Genomic DNA, 14,491 nt, shown 5'->3' on the forward strand with positions numbered 1-14,491 from the left:
CGCGAAAATAAATCGACCACGAAAATAAGTTGGTTTACAGTATCTCAATCTCATTTATACCGAACCTCGAGAAGGAAGTTTCACAATAATTTTAAAGCCCATGCTAGACTGTTGATAACACTTATATTCATCATTAACGAGAACGAGATTTTGAGTGAAAATTAGATAACACATCAATATGACGTTGTTTGTAATAAAACTAATTCAGTTATCCAATACAGCGAGGGAGGATAGAACAGACCTATGATTATTCAGCACATGTTAGGATTTTTTTTAATTTTCCGACTGAATTATCAATACCTCATTCTTTTATCAAGCAGTTCGTGTAATGTGATTTACACATACTAACCATGTTGTTCGGGGCTTTATCTAAGGTGAAATCAGCATATCAATCGTGGGTTAGTTTGTACTTTGTGTGATATTTACAACGGTTTCAATTTGAAGGCCAATTATGAGTCTTCTGTAAATGAAACTTGCGTCTGTCTTGTCTTGTGAACAAAATTATATGCCTTGTATATTATATTATGATTTACATTTATATAAAGAATCTAAAGACTAGTTTGAAATGAGATAACTTTAAATTGTTTGAAGCAGTTCAAGACAAATTATTTTAAATTTCAAATTTCACGAAATGATTTACTCTCGACTAAATGTTTAATTTTTATAAAGTTCACTGGTAAATGATATGTGCTGAAAGCTATAACTTAATTTTACTCTACTGTATTCCATAATATACATCAATCAATTTCTATCACAGAAAACAGTAACGAAAGAGTTTATGAATCAACACCAAATGGACAGGGGTAAATGTATAATTCTATAATTTAATGCATGCCTTTTTTGACAATTTTCTAAACGCATTATTTTAGAAAACAACTTCAATTGTTTTATCACATGTTATTAACACGTGCATTAGTTCATATGACTTTACAGTTAAAAAGACCCTTTACAATATAAAAAACTCTTGAATAACACATACACCAAACAATTAAATATAAGGTCATTCAACGGCTGCTTATTTAGGCATTACAAGTACATGTACATTGTAGTACATTGATTTGTATCTATTTCTGATGATGTTTTTGTGCTAATATTAAATTATGTAATGGGTATGATTACGAATGCAGCAAGTTACCCTTTGAAATCAAATGACGTCGATGTTAGCAACTATAGGTCTCCGCATGGCCTTCAGCAAAACCAGTACCACATGTAGAGGTATAAAAGGCTTCACCATGAATACAATGTAACACCGTTGAATAAACAAATAAATGGCAAATGTGCGAAAACGTAAAATTCATTTACAGCAACCCATGCTTTGCAGGGTCATTGGACATGCAAATACAGAAAAAAACCAACCCAAACCTTGTAATTTTAAACTTGTAATTGTAATTCAGTCAATTCAATATTGAATTATAATTAAATACTTTGATTTTATTCAGAAGATTATCGAACAGAGAAATGCATGTATATAATGATTTGGGAAATGTCGCAGGAGGTGAGTGGTCTATTGGTATAGACTAGCAAATTTATATTCGTTTAATTATATTTCTATTGATATAATATACCCATTTTATTCTATTGGTTCAATACTCATTAAAGATACCAAGCTTATTACGTAAGTGCGTTTCATTTTCATACGTTTCATCAAAGGTGCCCGTATCAAACAGTTTGAAGGGAAAGTACAAAATAACCTTGACATTGTCACCATGCCAACTGTTTAAGTAAGAACTATAACCGTTAAAAACACTAGTTGTAAAATCAAAATACGATACAATTAAGGTACAGCGTTCAAAGTGATATTCGAAAGTTTGTAAAAGCACTTAAAGGGACACTAGCTGTCAAATTCGTGGTCACCGATTTGACTCAAATTCTCATATTTGATTTATGATAATGTAAAACATTTATCCAAACTACCAAAAGTCTAAAATAAACAGTTTACAGAGCATGGAGTAGATAATATGTAGGTTCGTTTCGTGTGTATTTTAGTCCAAACGCCATCTAATTAACTATCGATTTGACCTCAGATGACTATATAAGCGATGTAAACATGAATAAAGATATGAATAGATTAAACCAACACGTGCTATTGGATTTTTTTTTAGGTCTGTTTGAGTTTATTTTATAGATTAAAAATATATGTTTCTCATTGTTTTTAACCGTATAAGAGTGATTTTATATGGATCGAATCAGTAATCAAATGATTTACCGTAGTTTCACTTTCATTGTTGACATTCTTTTTCTTTAAATAACCAGTACACGTACAAGGCATGCGTTGTCAATCTCTAGCAAGGGGTTACAGTGAAGTTCACATGAATACGGATTTAATGAGCTCGACTTCTTCACTTGCAAGTGAATGAGTAATTATCAATGTTTCTTCGCTTAATTTGACAAAATTGAACCATTTTGGCTGCTAAAAGTGAATTATTATTTCACTATTTCACTTTCATTAATGATTGAACAAAAAAAATCTTACTTTAGTTTTTTATATATCTCGTAGCTAGTGCCCCTTTAAAATAGAAGAGTTAAAACAATCAAATGTGTCTCTCTCCTAAATTAGTTATATGACTACACTACTACTTGTAATGTTTTTTTTTATATTCTAAAATGAGTAAAAACGGCTGGTTTAAATAGCTTATAAAAAAATTACGATCAAATTTAACATTTCGAAGACAGTTATGCTTTTTCAAAATCATTAAGATAGAAAAGGTAATATGATGATGCTTTTTTCTCTAAGTTAATAAATGCGTAGAAGAAAAGGAAACCGTTCCTAGAAGGCTTCATTCCATATCATCTTTCAGACTTTGGCGGCCTTCTTTCGAAATTTGTTTTATTAAAAATTTATTATTGACAAACAACAGCACATAATACATAACAAAGAAAAACAAAGACTGCGCAATGCGAACTACACCAGAAAAAAAAAACCCGGGGGTTATCTCAGATGCTCCGGAATGTTTTCTGAGTTAGATAAAAGGCAACATGTGGAATCGTATGTTAAAATGCTTATGACGTATGCGCTGATGAATAATATTTGCATGTTATGAAATTGAGTTTCGATCAGATTCTAAAATTAGAATTCAACATGTTAACACCTTAACACCAATATAACATCACCAACAGGACGAATGATTACTTTGTCAAATAATATTCAGCCTGTACCTGTGTCTGTTAACTAGAAAATTAAATGAGTTGTTTAGTGTAGTAGTAGTATCGAGGCTTATAAATGTTGAATTGTTGGCTTACAAAATATGTCATTTTTTAAAACAAAAAAATATGTTTTCCAAAATTATACACATATTAAACTCTATGTAGTGAAAATGATCAAAACATACATTTTTATAAAATTTGAATGTTTCAGAGGCAAACAATTTAAAAAAGAAAACTGACGAATGGTATGTTATATAATTATGATATTAGAACATTTGAAGATTATCAACATTTAGTTTGAAACATAATTATATAAATACAAATCGACATGCAAGACTTATCAATTTTGCTTCGTTATTGATTATAATTTGACTCTTGCACCTTCAGTGTATCAACTGTGGTAGGTTTTAGTTTATCAGAAATGGATTGTATAAGATGGAAACAATAATGCTATATCAGTGTTATCGACATAGGAGTTTTAAATGTGCTCTGGTATACTTTGTATCTTGTTTTTAAATACGCACGCACTTATTTAGAAATTCATTTAAATGTATTTACAGCTCGTATGAAGAAATTGGAGATGTTAAACGCATTAGAACTGATAACATTTACCAAAATCTGACATCACCAGAAAATGGTAAGAGAATGCAATATCAATTCGTGTTGCATAGTATTATGTAGAATATTATTTCTTTTCCGCGTAATATTTCCTGATTTTAACCTTAATATTGAAGATGGACCCTGGAAATTCTAGTAGATGCTGAGGGAATAAGATGAATGACAAAACACTTTTAAAAATGTATTTCTTAATGTGAATCAGAAAAAAATTCAAAAGTGCGAAACGTAGGAGGTGAAAAAAACAAAAGAGCTATGCCAGCAGCTGTATCAAGTCATCTTTCTTATACAGTTGCTACCTCAGCGTTAGTACAGTAACATGCATTTATGAAAAGGATATTCCAATCATAAGATGCAGAATCCATTTCATTTGGTCATACTAATGCAGAGGCTACTTGGTTTGTGGTACAGACCCGAGGTAGCGCTACCGCCAAAATTGTTACAATATTGTTCGTGCACAGAACATGAATTTTATTACAATCCATTAGGTAAACTAGAGACCATACGATTTGAAACCCAAAATAATATGTTAATCGTAATTATAATAAACAAGCAGGCAAACTATCAGATTTAACGCCGTCTTCAAACAAGAATGACTGAGATGGTTACTTTCCAAGTATATATTTTTTTTATTGAATAACTTTCTTTATAATTGCAATAAAACGCGTTTGTTAAAAAATATCAATTTCTTTATGTTATACAATAATTTGTACATCAAAAATAGGAAATCTATGTTTTATTGTCAAGACCCAAGACTTTATACAGTATCGAAATCATCAATTGTTTCATTTTTCAGAATCCCGAAGGCATACCAAAGAAAAGGGATTATATGTAAACATTTAACCCTGTTCTGTAATATTCTTTCACCAACTTCTTCGTAGTACTTCCATGCAGTTCTATATAACTAACAAAGGGTAAAAACCCGAAAAGAAGATAAAATATTGAATTAGATGGGATTCTGAATACTGAAAACAGGAGGAAGATTGTAAATAAATAAATCAAATGAAGTTAGTTTTACGGTAACTTTTTATGATACCGACATTAACTGAATATGCCATATGGATACTTATTTACTTATACATACATACATAAATAGATAAATTTGTACATGTCTTTTCATTTCAGGGCTTGCCAAAATTTCTATTATTCACGTTTCAACTTAAGATTTTAATATTAAAATACTTAATCGTATTCAAATTTAAGTCTGATCAGATTTTTATACGTCCCATGTACCCACGCTTTACTTGAAATCATTCGACAACGTTCTGTTCTGTTATTTAATTAAAAAAAATTAAAAAAAAACTTTCGGAATCGTCTGGATTTACTTGATAATACACATAATTAGTAAACAGGAATTTATTAGGCTGATAAAATACTAATAAGAACTTGGGGATGAACTTGTCATATCGATGTTAAAAAAAGCGCTGAAAAAGGATTTGACACTGAATTAGATTGAATGAAATCCCTGGCTCAGATACGTGTTCCAAATATTTAAAGGTGAAAAATTAGAAACACAGAACAACAACTGACACCCACATAATCAAAGAATTAATAATTGAAGATAAAAGTTAGACAGACAAAGATTTAAATTTCGGCTGACACTGGAAATAAGGAAACAATTAAAGTTGACCTGCAACTTGCCACATACAGACGCCTAAGACAGTTTCGACGATGGTTGATAAATGTATAAAGGAATGTCTTTACACATCAGCCACGGTCGATCGGGCGTCCAATTTAAACACGCAAGGGTTTTTCTTCCCCAACGGGAGAAGTCAAGAGGTTACCATAGTTCATCATGTTAGCATACGAAAATTTCAGAACTTAAAGTAATATAAGGAGTAATGTTGTATCCACTTTTTGTTTAAAAAAGATTCAAACATAAGACTGATACACGTCTAACTTCAAAAGAACTTCCGACTTAGTCTCTTACAAATGAATACCTATGATAAGTTTATTATCTCTATTTAATCCATTTGCCTGAACTTATTTCATGAGAGCAAATATATTATTCATATAGTATTTTACCGCATTATGGGGTTTTAGTTGTAGACAATAATACAGGTAATAGGATTGCTGCTGGAAAAAAAAACGTATGCATCATGTATGGTGTTGTTCGTCTTTTTGTCTCAGATGTTGGGAAGCTCTTTATGAAAATCTTTATCGCAGGAGGTAAAAAGTAAAATCCATACACTTCATTCTGGCATTGCATGTGTATTAAATTTAAATAGACTGGAGGTAGTTATATTGTTATTATGCATATGGCAGAATTACAAACTTAATCACGATTTTATATTTTATTTTTAGAAATTTACTTGTGAAGTCTCTTTTTGTGACGCAAAAATCATAATAGATAAAGGAAGATGTGGGGGAAGATCTAAAACGCGGAAGTGAAATTTGGGTGTATTATAACTAATATCTTTGGAACCGCTAAAGCTAAATTAATAAATAAAACTGATTTTTAAAGCTTATATAATAGTCTATAAGAGAAAATTTAAAATATATATATTTGAATATGCTGTGTTACTGAAAAGTTGACTGGAAGTCTTTCTTAGCCTGACTCTGGCAACACATTTTTGAACATTACAATTTAAATTCACGAAAAAGCATGTAACCCTTTCAAAATCTGTGAATTGATTCTTAAAGACAATTTAATGACAAATAATATGATACAAGGAAAAATATAAATACATTACTTTAAAAGGGAAAAAAGTTGACCGGAAGTCCCCCATGTATATAAATGATGAAGTCAAGTTTTCAACTTTGAACTAAAATTCATAAAAATATAAAAAGCTTTGGTATCACTATTCCCAATGCGATATTTGTAACGAGAGTCTCTTGGTTGATGAAAAAAATATATAACAAGCTTCCCAAACACTATTATCACCAGTCTCACTCCTTGTGGAAGTCCATATATTTCTTTCAGTTTTTGTCTGCTACCTTGATTTTTTTCTCTTTTTTATGATATCACTAGATTCTCTTAATGATTTCTTGGTGATTTGATTAATCACATTTAAAAACAATACTGATTGGATGAATAATGTGGTGTTGTATTATTATGTTGCTATCGTAAGTAGCATTTATAAAAGTATGAAGGTAAAATTAGACGTAAATTATGAGGAAAAAAAAAAAACCAATAAAGCTTGTATCTTGGCATTGCACAGGTTAATGTTTTTCTATGACTGGTTATGACGTCTATTTACTAAATCAATTGGATCACAGATAACTGATAATTTATAATATTTAGTCATTTGAACTTTGACGTAAAGAGAATTGAGATTTTGAAAACTACTCATTTATTAACATAATGTTCACAGCACAGAGATTGTACATTGTGTTATAGTAGTCTCAGATTCTGAGAACTTTTTTTTTTATATGCAGTAATAAATGGAATGATGACCCTTTGACCTGAAACATTTTAATAGCATAAAAGTTTTCACTTGTTCTATCCTAAACATAATAATTCGCTATTCAAAAGTAAAAGACAAATTGAAATATAAATTTTTCTGTCTTTTTTCATGAAAAAAGAGGGACAATCCAGTAAAATTCGTACACAGATTATCAGAAACTGACATTGTCAAGATGCATCAACTCTTGATTGACAATATAATTATTACGTTATTGGAACCACCTGTACTTTTCTATTTTTTACTGATTTGAACTTTCTGCATATGAAACCTCATTACAGGAATAATGATGAAAATTGGCATTACCCGTTAACTTTCACGTTCTTCTATGCAGATGATGAATTTTAAACTCATCTATATACCATCGAGCTTGAAACAAAAAAATACTTAATATACAGTAAAGTTTTCCCAAAAATCTTGAGTTACATCTAGTAATTGACAAAGAGGGTATTTTGAGTACACATCTTTTCAACAAAAAGATAAATTCAGCATTTTTTATTCTCATGCAGCAACATCCTGCATATAGAGTGTGCAGAAAACATATCTCAAAGTTAATACGATATTCAAAAACTTCAAATTTCTGATTTCCTGAAAGACAGTTACTGGGAAGTTATAAAACCAAAAGTTCCAAGTGTCACAATTGAACTGAAAAAAACCCCGGAAATTCCGGTATAAGATGTAACTACAATTAAATAAACATAGTACATAATGATAAATATACACGTGAAAGAGATCGGAACACAATCAAAGGGACATTTAAACTTATAAGTCGAAAATAAATTTGCAACTTCAGTTGAACAAAAGAAAAGACCAGATGACAATCAATTTTACATAAAACACAACACAAAAACTGAGCAACACAATCCCTTTCCACGCCGAATTTATCCAAGTTTCTCCGGAAAAATGTAATAACCTGATCTACATATGGCAACACTCCTGTTGCTCATTTAAGTACAAACAGTTTTGGTATCGACGATGGAAACATATTCTATGATATTCATCGTCATCTGTTGATCATATAGTCCATAATGGTGTGAGTGAAGATCGAAGGGTTGATTCAAACTTCACCATATGGAACTCTTTGTTTAATAGCTTCCATGTGAGCAGCAACAAGGTCCACAACGTCAAAGTTTTAAAATAAAACAATTGAAAACTTAAAAATTGGGTTGAAATAACGAAATTCTATATCCGCTATTTATATCTTACATATTTATATATCCAGATTTTTCATCAGGTGCATGGAAAAATCAACCTTACAATTTTAGTGAAGATCTGATTCTATATACAATTATATATAACAAAAAATGACCATGCCATAGAACAATTTATTAAATTTAACCATTTTGCCTACCATGACCTTGAGACGTCAAATATGTTTGACTAGCTTTATCAACTTGACACGGTCTTTGTCATCTACGATGTAACGAGGTTTAATACAACGTTGATAGATTGATCCTACCTAGCCGACTTCGTTGATGTGGCTGGTAAAAATCAAATAAAAAAAATAATTTTGTAATAGTTTCTACAATAAAGAACTCTCACATACATTCTCATGAATAAATGATAAACTTTTAGCTGTTCGGCACTATTGTAAGTGCATTTGTCAGCCACTGTGATCACTTGACAATAAAGCTTCATGTACAATGTAATGACTCCTTTGTTTACTTTTTTAAAATAAAAAGAGGGGCGAAAAATAACATAAGGCACATTCAAACTCATTGATAAAAATACACTGACAAAGCCATGGTTAAAATAAGAGAAAGACAAACATTAAAACACGAGTACACAAGACACAACATAGATAACTGTAGAATAATTAACGAGCACCCCACTATAAAAGAGGCGCAAAAGATACCAGAGGGACAGTCAAACTCATAGATCGAAAAAAACTGACAAACCTGTCCTAAGTCAGGAATCTGATGTACAGTAGTTGTCGTTTGTTTATGTAATTTATACGTGTTTCTCGTTTCTCGTTTTTTATATAGATAAGACCGTTGGTTTTCCCGTTTGAATGGTTTTACACTAGTAATTTTGGGGCCCTTTAAAGCTTGTTGTTCGGTGTGAGCCAAGGCTCCGTGTTGAAGGAAGGCCGTACATTGACCTATAATGGTTTACTTTTTTTAAATTGTTATTTGGATGGAGAGTTGTCTCATTGGCACTCACAACACATCTTCCTATATCTATAAACACCATGGCTAAAAATGAAAAAGACACGTACGTCAAGATATTAGGCACACTTACCGGTATTTGTTATAGCCTTTATCCCTAGGGATGGGATAGATAAGTTCAACCATGTCAGCAAATTTTGAATTATTTAGTGAGAACACATCATTTATATAGCGGAAAGAAAAGGGATATTGCTTGATTTTTTTCTTTCTTACATAGAAGTATGAAATGAGTTTCATAAGAATAAACGAACAAAACGGCAGAAAGAGAGACACAGTTTGTTCCCATGGTAAGGCCGATTGTTTATTAAAAAAAACCCACGCTCTCCAAATGTAACAAATATATTGTCAATCAAGCTATTCTTTTCCTTGAAACACAATACTACCAATTCTTTCAATTTTGTTTTTGGAATGGGGAAAACTTGTGTAAAGTTTGAAACAAACGATAATCGATATTTAGACATCCTTTCAATTGATTTCAATCGATTGCCAAATGAATAGATCACAAGATGTAACAAAGTGGATATCAAAAAGAAAACAATAAACTTGCGGCAAAGATGGTAAACCACAAACATGAGGTGCTAAAATTTGTACACCAGATCCGGTTTCGACAATTTATGTCTCTTCAGTGATGTTAGGGATCGAAACAGTATTTGGAAGGTCACATAATTTACCTCAATTTAGGACTCTTGAATTTGAAAGAGTCATAATAGGATGAACAGATCATATAAACCGGAGGAAAAATATGATACAAGCCCAAACGAAAAAAATATAAACAAGTATAAATTGAAAACCACGTTCAAACCTATGACTGCGTTGGATAAAAAAAATAATATATATATTCTTTATGTTTTATTGACAATAGGACGTAAAAGTTCACAAGCTTTTTAAACGTACAAAGTACAAAATAAACAATACACGATGCTTTGTTGAACAAGGAAGTCAGCATATTGATTCGCTCCTTCATAGTACTTTCAAAAAGACGTTTATCCGATCTAAATGTACCTATCATGTTACAAAAATTTGTATACAAACATGCCTCATAGATGTGTCGTTTAATTTATGCAAAGTCGTTGAAGTAAGCATGTTGGTGTACTACTTTCGTGTCTTTTATTGTGCAAATGTTAAAGATTTAAATTATTAAAAAGGAAGTTTAACTTTGGTGATCTATGTACAAAATGGATGCTTATTTATTGAGTTTTGCTGTATATTTATTCGCCTTCGATGAATATATATCAGGTAATCATTATATTTTTTGTATATATTACTTATTTCACCCGTTCGATATTTATGAACAGGAAAAAATATATATAAACCATTACATATTATATTAAATATAAGCACTTTTGAAAAATTAAACTGTAATTATTGATTTTAATTTTTCTAAAATATTCATTTGTACTAATATGTTATAAATAAGAGTTGACTTTTGTAGAACGTACTTATCAAAGGATTTTTTCAGTGACTGCATTTCATAATCCTTTACGATTGTTAATTTAGGTAATAGACAATGAATTCCATATTCATGACTCATATATATAATGTATTGTGTTACTACTATCTTCCTTACAACGGCATTAGACTGTTTGTTTTTGTAGGTAACAACATAAGAGCACAATAAATAAATTATGATTAAGTCTAAGTATTTACAAATCAACACTCATATTAAAAATGGGTTTTACGATAGTAATAAACGAAATCGATGTTATAAAATCGTGTAGACAAATAAATCGACTGAACAAACAGTTTTTGCTAGTGTCACCAATTTAAACAATCATGTGTAGTAAATATGAATTGCATGATTCCATGTGCCCTTGTTGTGGTCTGTATAACTTAATGATAAGATAAAATAGATCGAATGTGTATTGCTTTGATAGAAAAAAATCTTATGACGATTTTAATTTATCCCAAAGAACTGCAAAGAATCAAATAGATTAAGTGTTACAGTTTATGATTCTGATTACAACTACTATTAAAATCTATACTGATTAAATCTAACATGGATCATCAGGTGTATGTACTTTATACTTAAGCTTAGGGGAGGAAAATGTTGATGTAAAATAAAGGCACTCTTAGGTCCATGATTTAAAAAAAAATGGTTTCATCGACTTCTTAACAAAAGATTTATTTTGATTTCAATTGTCATTTAAACTCAACACTTTACAAATTGACCAACTGTTCAATTGTACTTTAGTTATTATCTTGCAGAACGAAAATTTACTTGTTATACTTGCAGCATTTGTATTGACACCATCATCTGACCAAGCTACTACTGGGATTGATTTTAACTTTACCTGCTTTTATACTTTCACGCAATTTGTGATTATATACAGAGACAATAAAGCTGAATTTGCCGTAAGGGGTTATGGCGATTGTAGTATGGTTTATGATCCTAAAGGCTATTATAGGTACACTTGTAACGAGAACATTCTCGTTTTGGTCATACCAGCTGGCACGTTTGAATTAGACAATTTTCATGGATCTGTCTGGTATTGTCGCAGTTTAGACACCACATTTTCAAATACAGTGGTGTTGTATGTTAATAGTAAGTATAGTTATGATACTGTAAAGTTAAGTTGATAATTGAAATAAACATACGAAAAATTAATGTTTAACTTTTTACATGCCAATATTAATTCATTGGCACAGGTAGGAACTCAATAGATTGAAAACATTTACTAATGGTATATTCAATAACAATTTCATTCTTAAAGAGAACAGCATTTTAATTTAACATGTACATATATACTTATCTGGTAATTACCTATTTAGCTTTTTGTTTCTAGTCTTTTCAAATTCAACATATTATGTTTAGTCATTTATCTTTACTGATTTTCACCTTAGTTTAATCATTACATAACATAAACGATATATTTCACTTATTGAGCCTAATGAAAAGTATAATGACAAAAATACAAAACCTAAACTAAAATCAAAATCGGAAAGTCACTCAAAACCTAAAGCTCAAGCACATCAAACGAATGGAAAACAACTGACATTTTCCTGACGTGCTACAGACCTTTCTTCATGAAGAAAAAGAGCAATTAAACCCCAATTTAATAACAAGTCAAACCTCTCACTTGTATAAGTCCCCAAAAAATTTATTACATTGACAAATGAGACAACAGGGGCGTTACCAGTATATTTATAAGAGGGGGCGTAGAATAAATTCTTTCGCCGAGCGGAGCAAAGCTAAACATATTTTGGACCTTGTTTTTGCCAAAAAACATAAAATAATTATGAAATGCACTAATGTAAAGGTTCATGACTTGGAGCATGTACATTTTATAATAAAAGTGCCAGGGTTTGAAATCTTTTTATGTCGAATTATCCCCATTAATTTGCTATGGTATATTAAAATGATTGGATGGATCTTAACAGCAGTAGACCAATTACGAGAAATTCCAAATTCTAAGGAATAAAGCGTTACTAAATATATCAATATTCCTAGGTCAGGATTTATAAACGGGAGGCGTAATTGCGGTTGCCCTGGTAATGGGTCAATGGGAAAGCTCAGAAGCTCCTGGATTTCAAAAGTTTAGCATCAAATTATGACGTATCCAGATTGATAAATATCTCTCTATATATTTTAGACTAAATTCTGGTTTCTTTGAACGATACACTTGATACAAGACAAACAAACACGTTCGTTCGATCTAAATAGTGTAGGCTTTAATGTGGTATGTAAACATGATTGAAAATGAAAAATTGATGTCATTGTACTACAGGACTAAATTAAAACAATCATATCACTGTCAGTTATGATATGTGGTATATGGACTGGTACATGAATAAATATGGTGCTTGAATTTAATGGAAAAATGTGGGTCCGATGATGTCACTTAGTTAAACGATAATGGATATTGAAACAATATGATACAACCAAATGCTATCCAGATTGGGAAGTAAAAATGCTATACCAAATATACATAAATTACTAGTATAAATGTACCTTAACGCAAAACCTAAAATTAACACAGAGACACTGCGGCACCGGACTCTCATTTTCAATGAATGTTTAGATAAGAGTGGATTCATTAGAACCATTTTTCGCGGATTTCTCATGGCGTTATCGTCAATTATTTTATCATAATCGAGTTTAATGTCTCTAACAACAAAAAAGCGTTGTCCCTTTTTTTGCGTGTTTTTGTGCTTTTCATGTACTGATTTTGTGTTATGAATGGATATCACATATTCATTGTTTTACTTTTATTTTTTTTAATTTTTTATAATAGGTGAAAGTTTCATAAATAGGGGTACAGTAGTTAACATTGTCTTATCCTTTTAATCACATAAAATAAACAAATATATCAACGAAGAAAACAAAATTGTATAAAAATGACTAACTAGAAAGTACCAAAGCACAAAAAAATCTTGTTGGAAGAAAGTGTAATGAAGTACCTAACAACGCCAAATGGATATTATCAAAACTTTACAAAACAGTAAAGGTCTATAATTTACCAATACAAATACATGAATACTATCATAGGTAATTCACGCGAAAAACAAACGTAAGTACCTTTAATCTAAACTTGAAGACCAATATGTATTATTTGTAAAGTTGATACGGAAAAGAAGGAATAGCATGATTGTCCTTATAATCGTTATAGTTACATATGAATTTGTTATGTGCATCATTTAGTTATAAATAAGACGCTTAATCAATTTTGATTTTTCGTGTACTCATCTCGTTCTATTTGAACACAAAAGTCGACAGTATCATCATTATTCTGTAGAGTGATCATTTAACTGGTAAAAATTATTGTGTGTTACTGCACGTGCTCTCAACATGAATAACAATGGCAGTTAAAATATTTAGTATAAATTCATTTAAATGTAAATATGAAATGTCTAATAATTATAGCATGGCTCAATATAAATAAATGTATGTAAATTAATAAACATATCAGTTTAAGCACTCTTAGTAAACACATATAATGTTCGAAAAATTACGAGAAAAAATTTACACATGTAGAAAATATCTGCAACAATTCATGTTTGACCATTTGAAAATTAAAGCAATTCAGCCTATATATGGACCTTTAAAAAAACAGAAAATGTGTGCCAATTAAATTGTTTTATATAAAAACTTTCTTTTTGTGTGATTAAGTTCTTTTTACCTGTGTGATTAAGTGAGAGTTGTATGGTCCAGGTAATAACTAT

The 14,491-nt window shown here is 30.5% G+C and overlaps 1 protein-coding gene across 3 annotated transcripts in view; it reads left to right on the forward strand.

Annotated features, from left to right (window-relative positions):
- LOC143075599 (hemicentin-1-like) overlaps nt 1-4,973 on the forward strand; it is a 28,762-nt gene extending 23,789 nt beyond the window's left edge. For 2 of the 3 annotated variants that reach the window (XM_076251070.1, XM_076251072.1), the window contains 5 exons: nt 758-803; nt 1,440-1,495; nt 3,356-3,389; nt 3,705-3,781; nt 4,556-4,973. In XM_076251070.1, the coding sequence (XP_076107185.1) occupies nt 758-803; nt 1,440-1,495; nt 3,356-3,389; nt 3,705-3,781; nt 4,556-4,602 (260 nt within the window). In that variant the 3' untranslated portion in view covers nt 4,603-4,973. The remainder of the gene's footprint in view (nt 1-757; nt 804-1,439; nt 1,496-3,355; nt 3,390-3,704; nt 3,782-4,555) is intronic. The other variant, XM_076251071.1, reaches the window with a different exon arrangement.
- Nucleotides 4,974-14,491: the final 9,518 nt, after the last annotated feature.

This window comes from Mytilus galloprovincialis, chromosome 5, assembly GCF_965363235.1.
Source record: "Mytilus galloprovincialis chromosome 5, xbMytGall1.hap1.1, whole genome shotgun sequence".
In the NCBI taxonomy this organism is placed as follows: domain Eukaryota; kingdom Metazoa; phylum Mollusca; class Bivalvia; order Mytilida; family Mytilidae; genus Mytilus; species Mytilus galloprovincialis.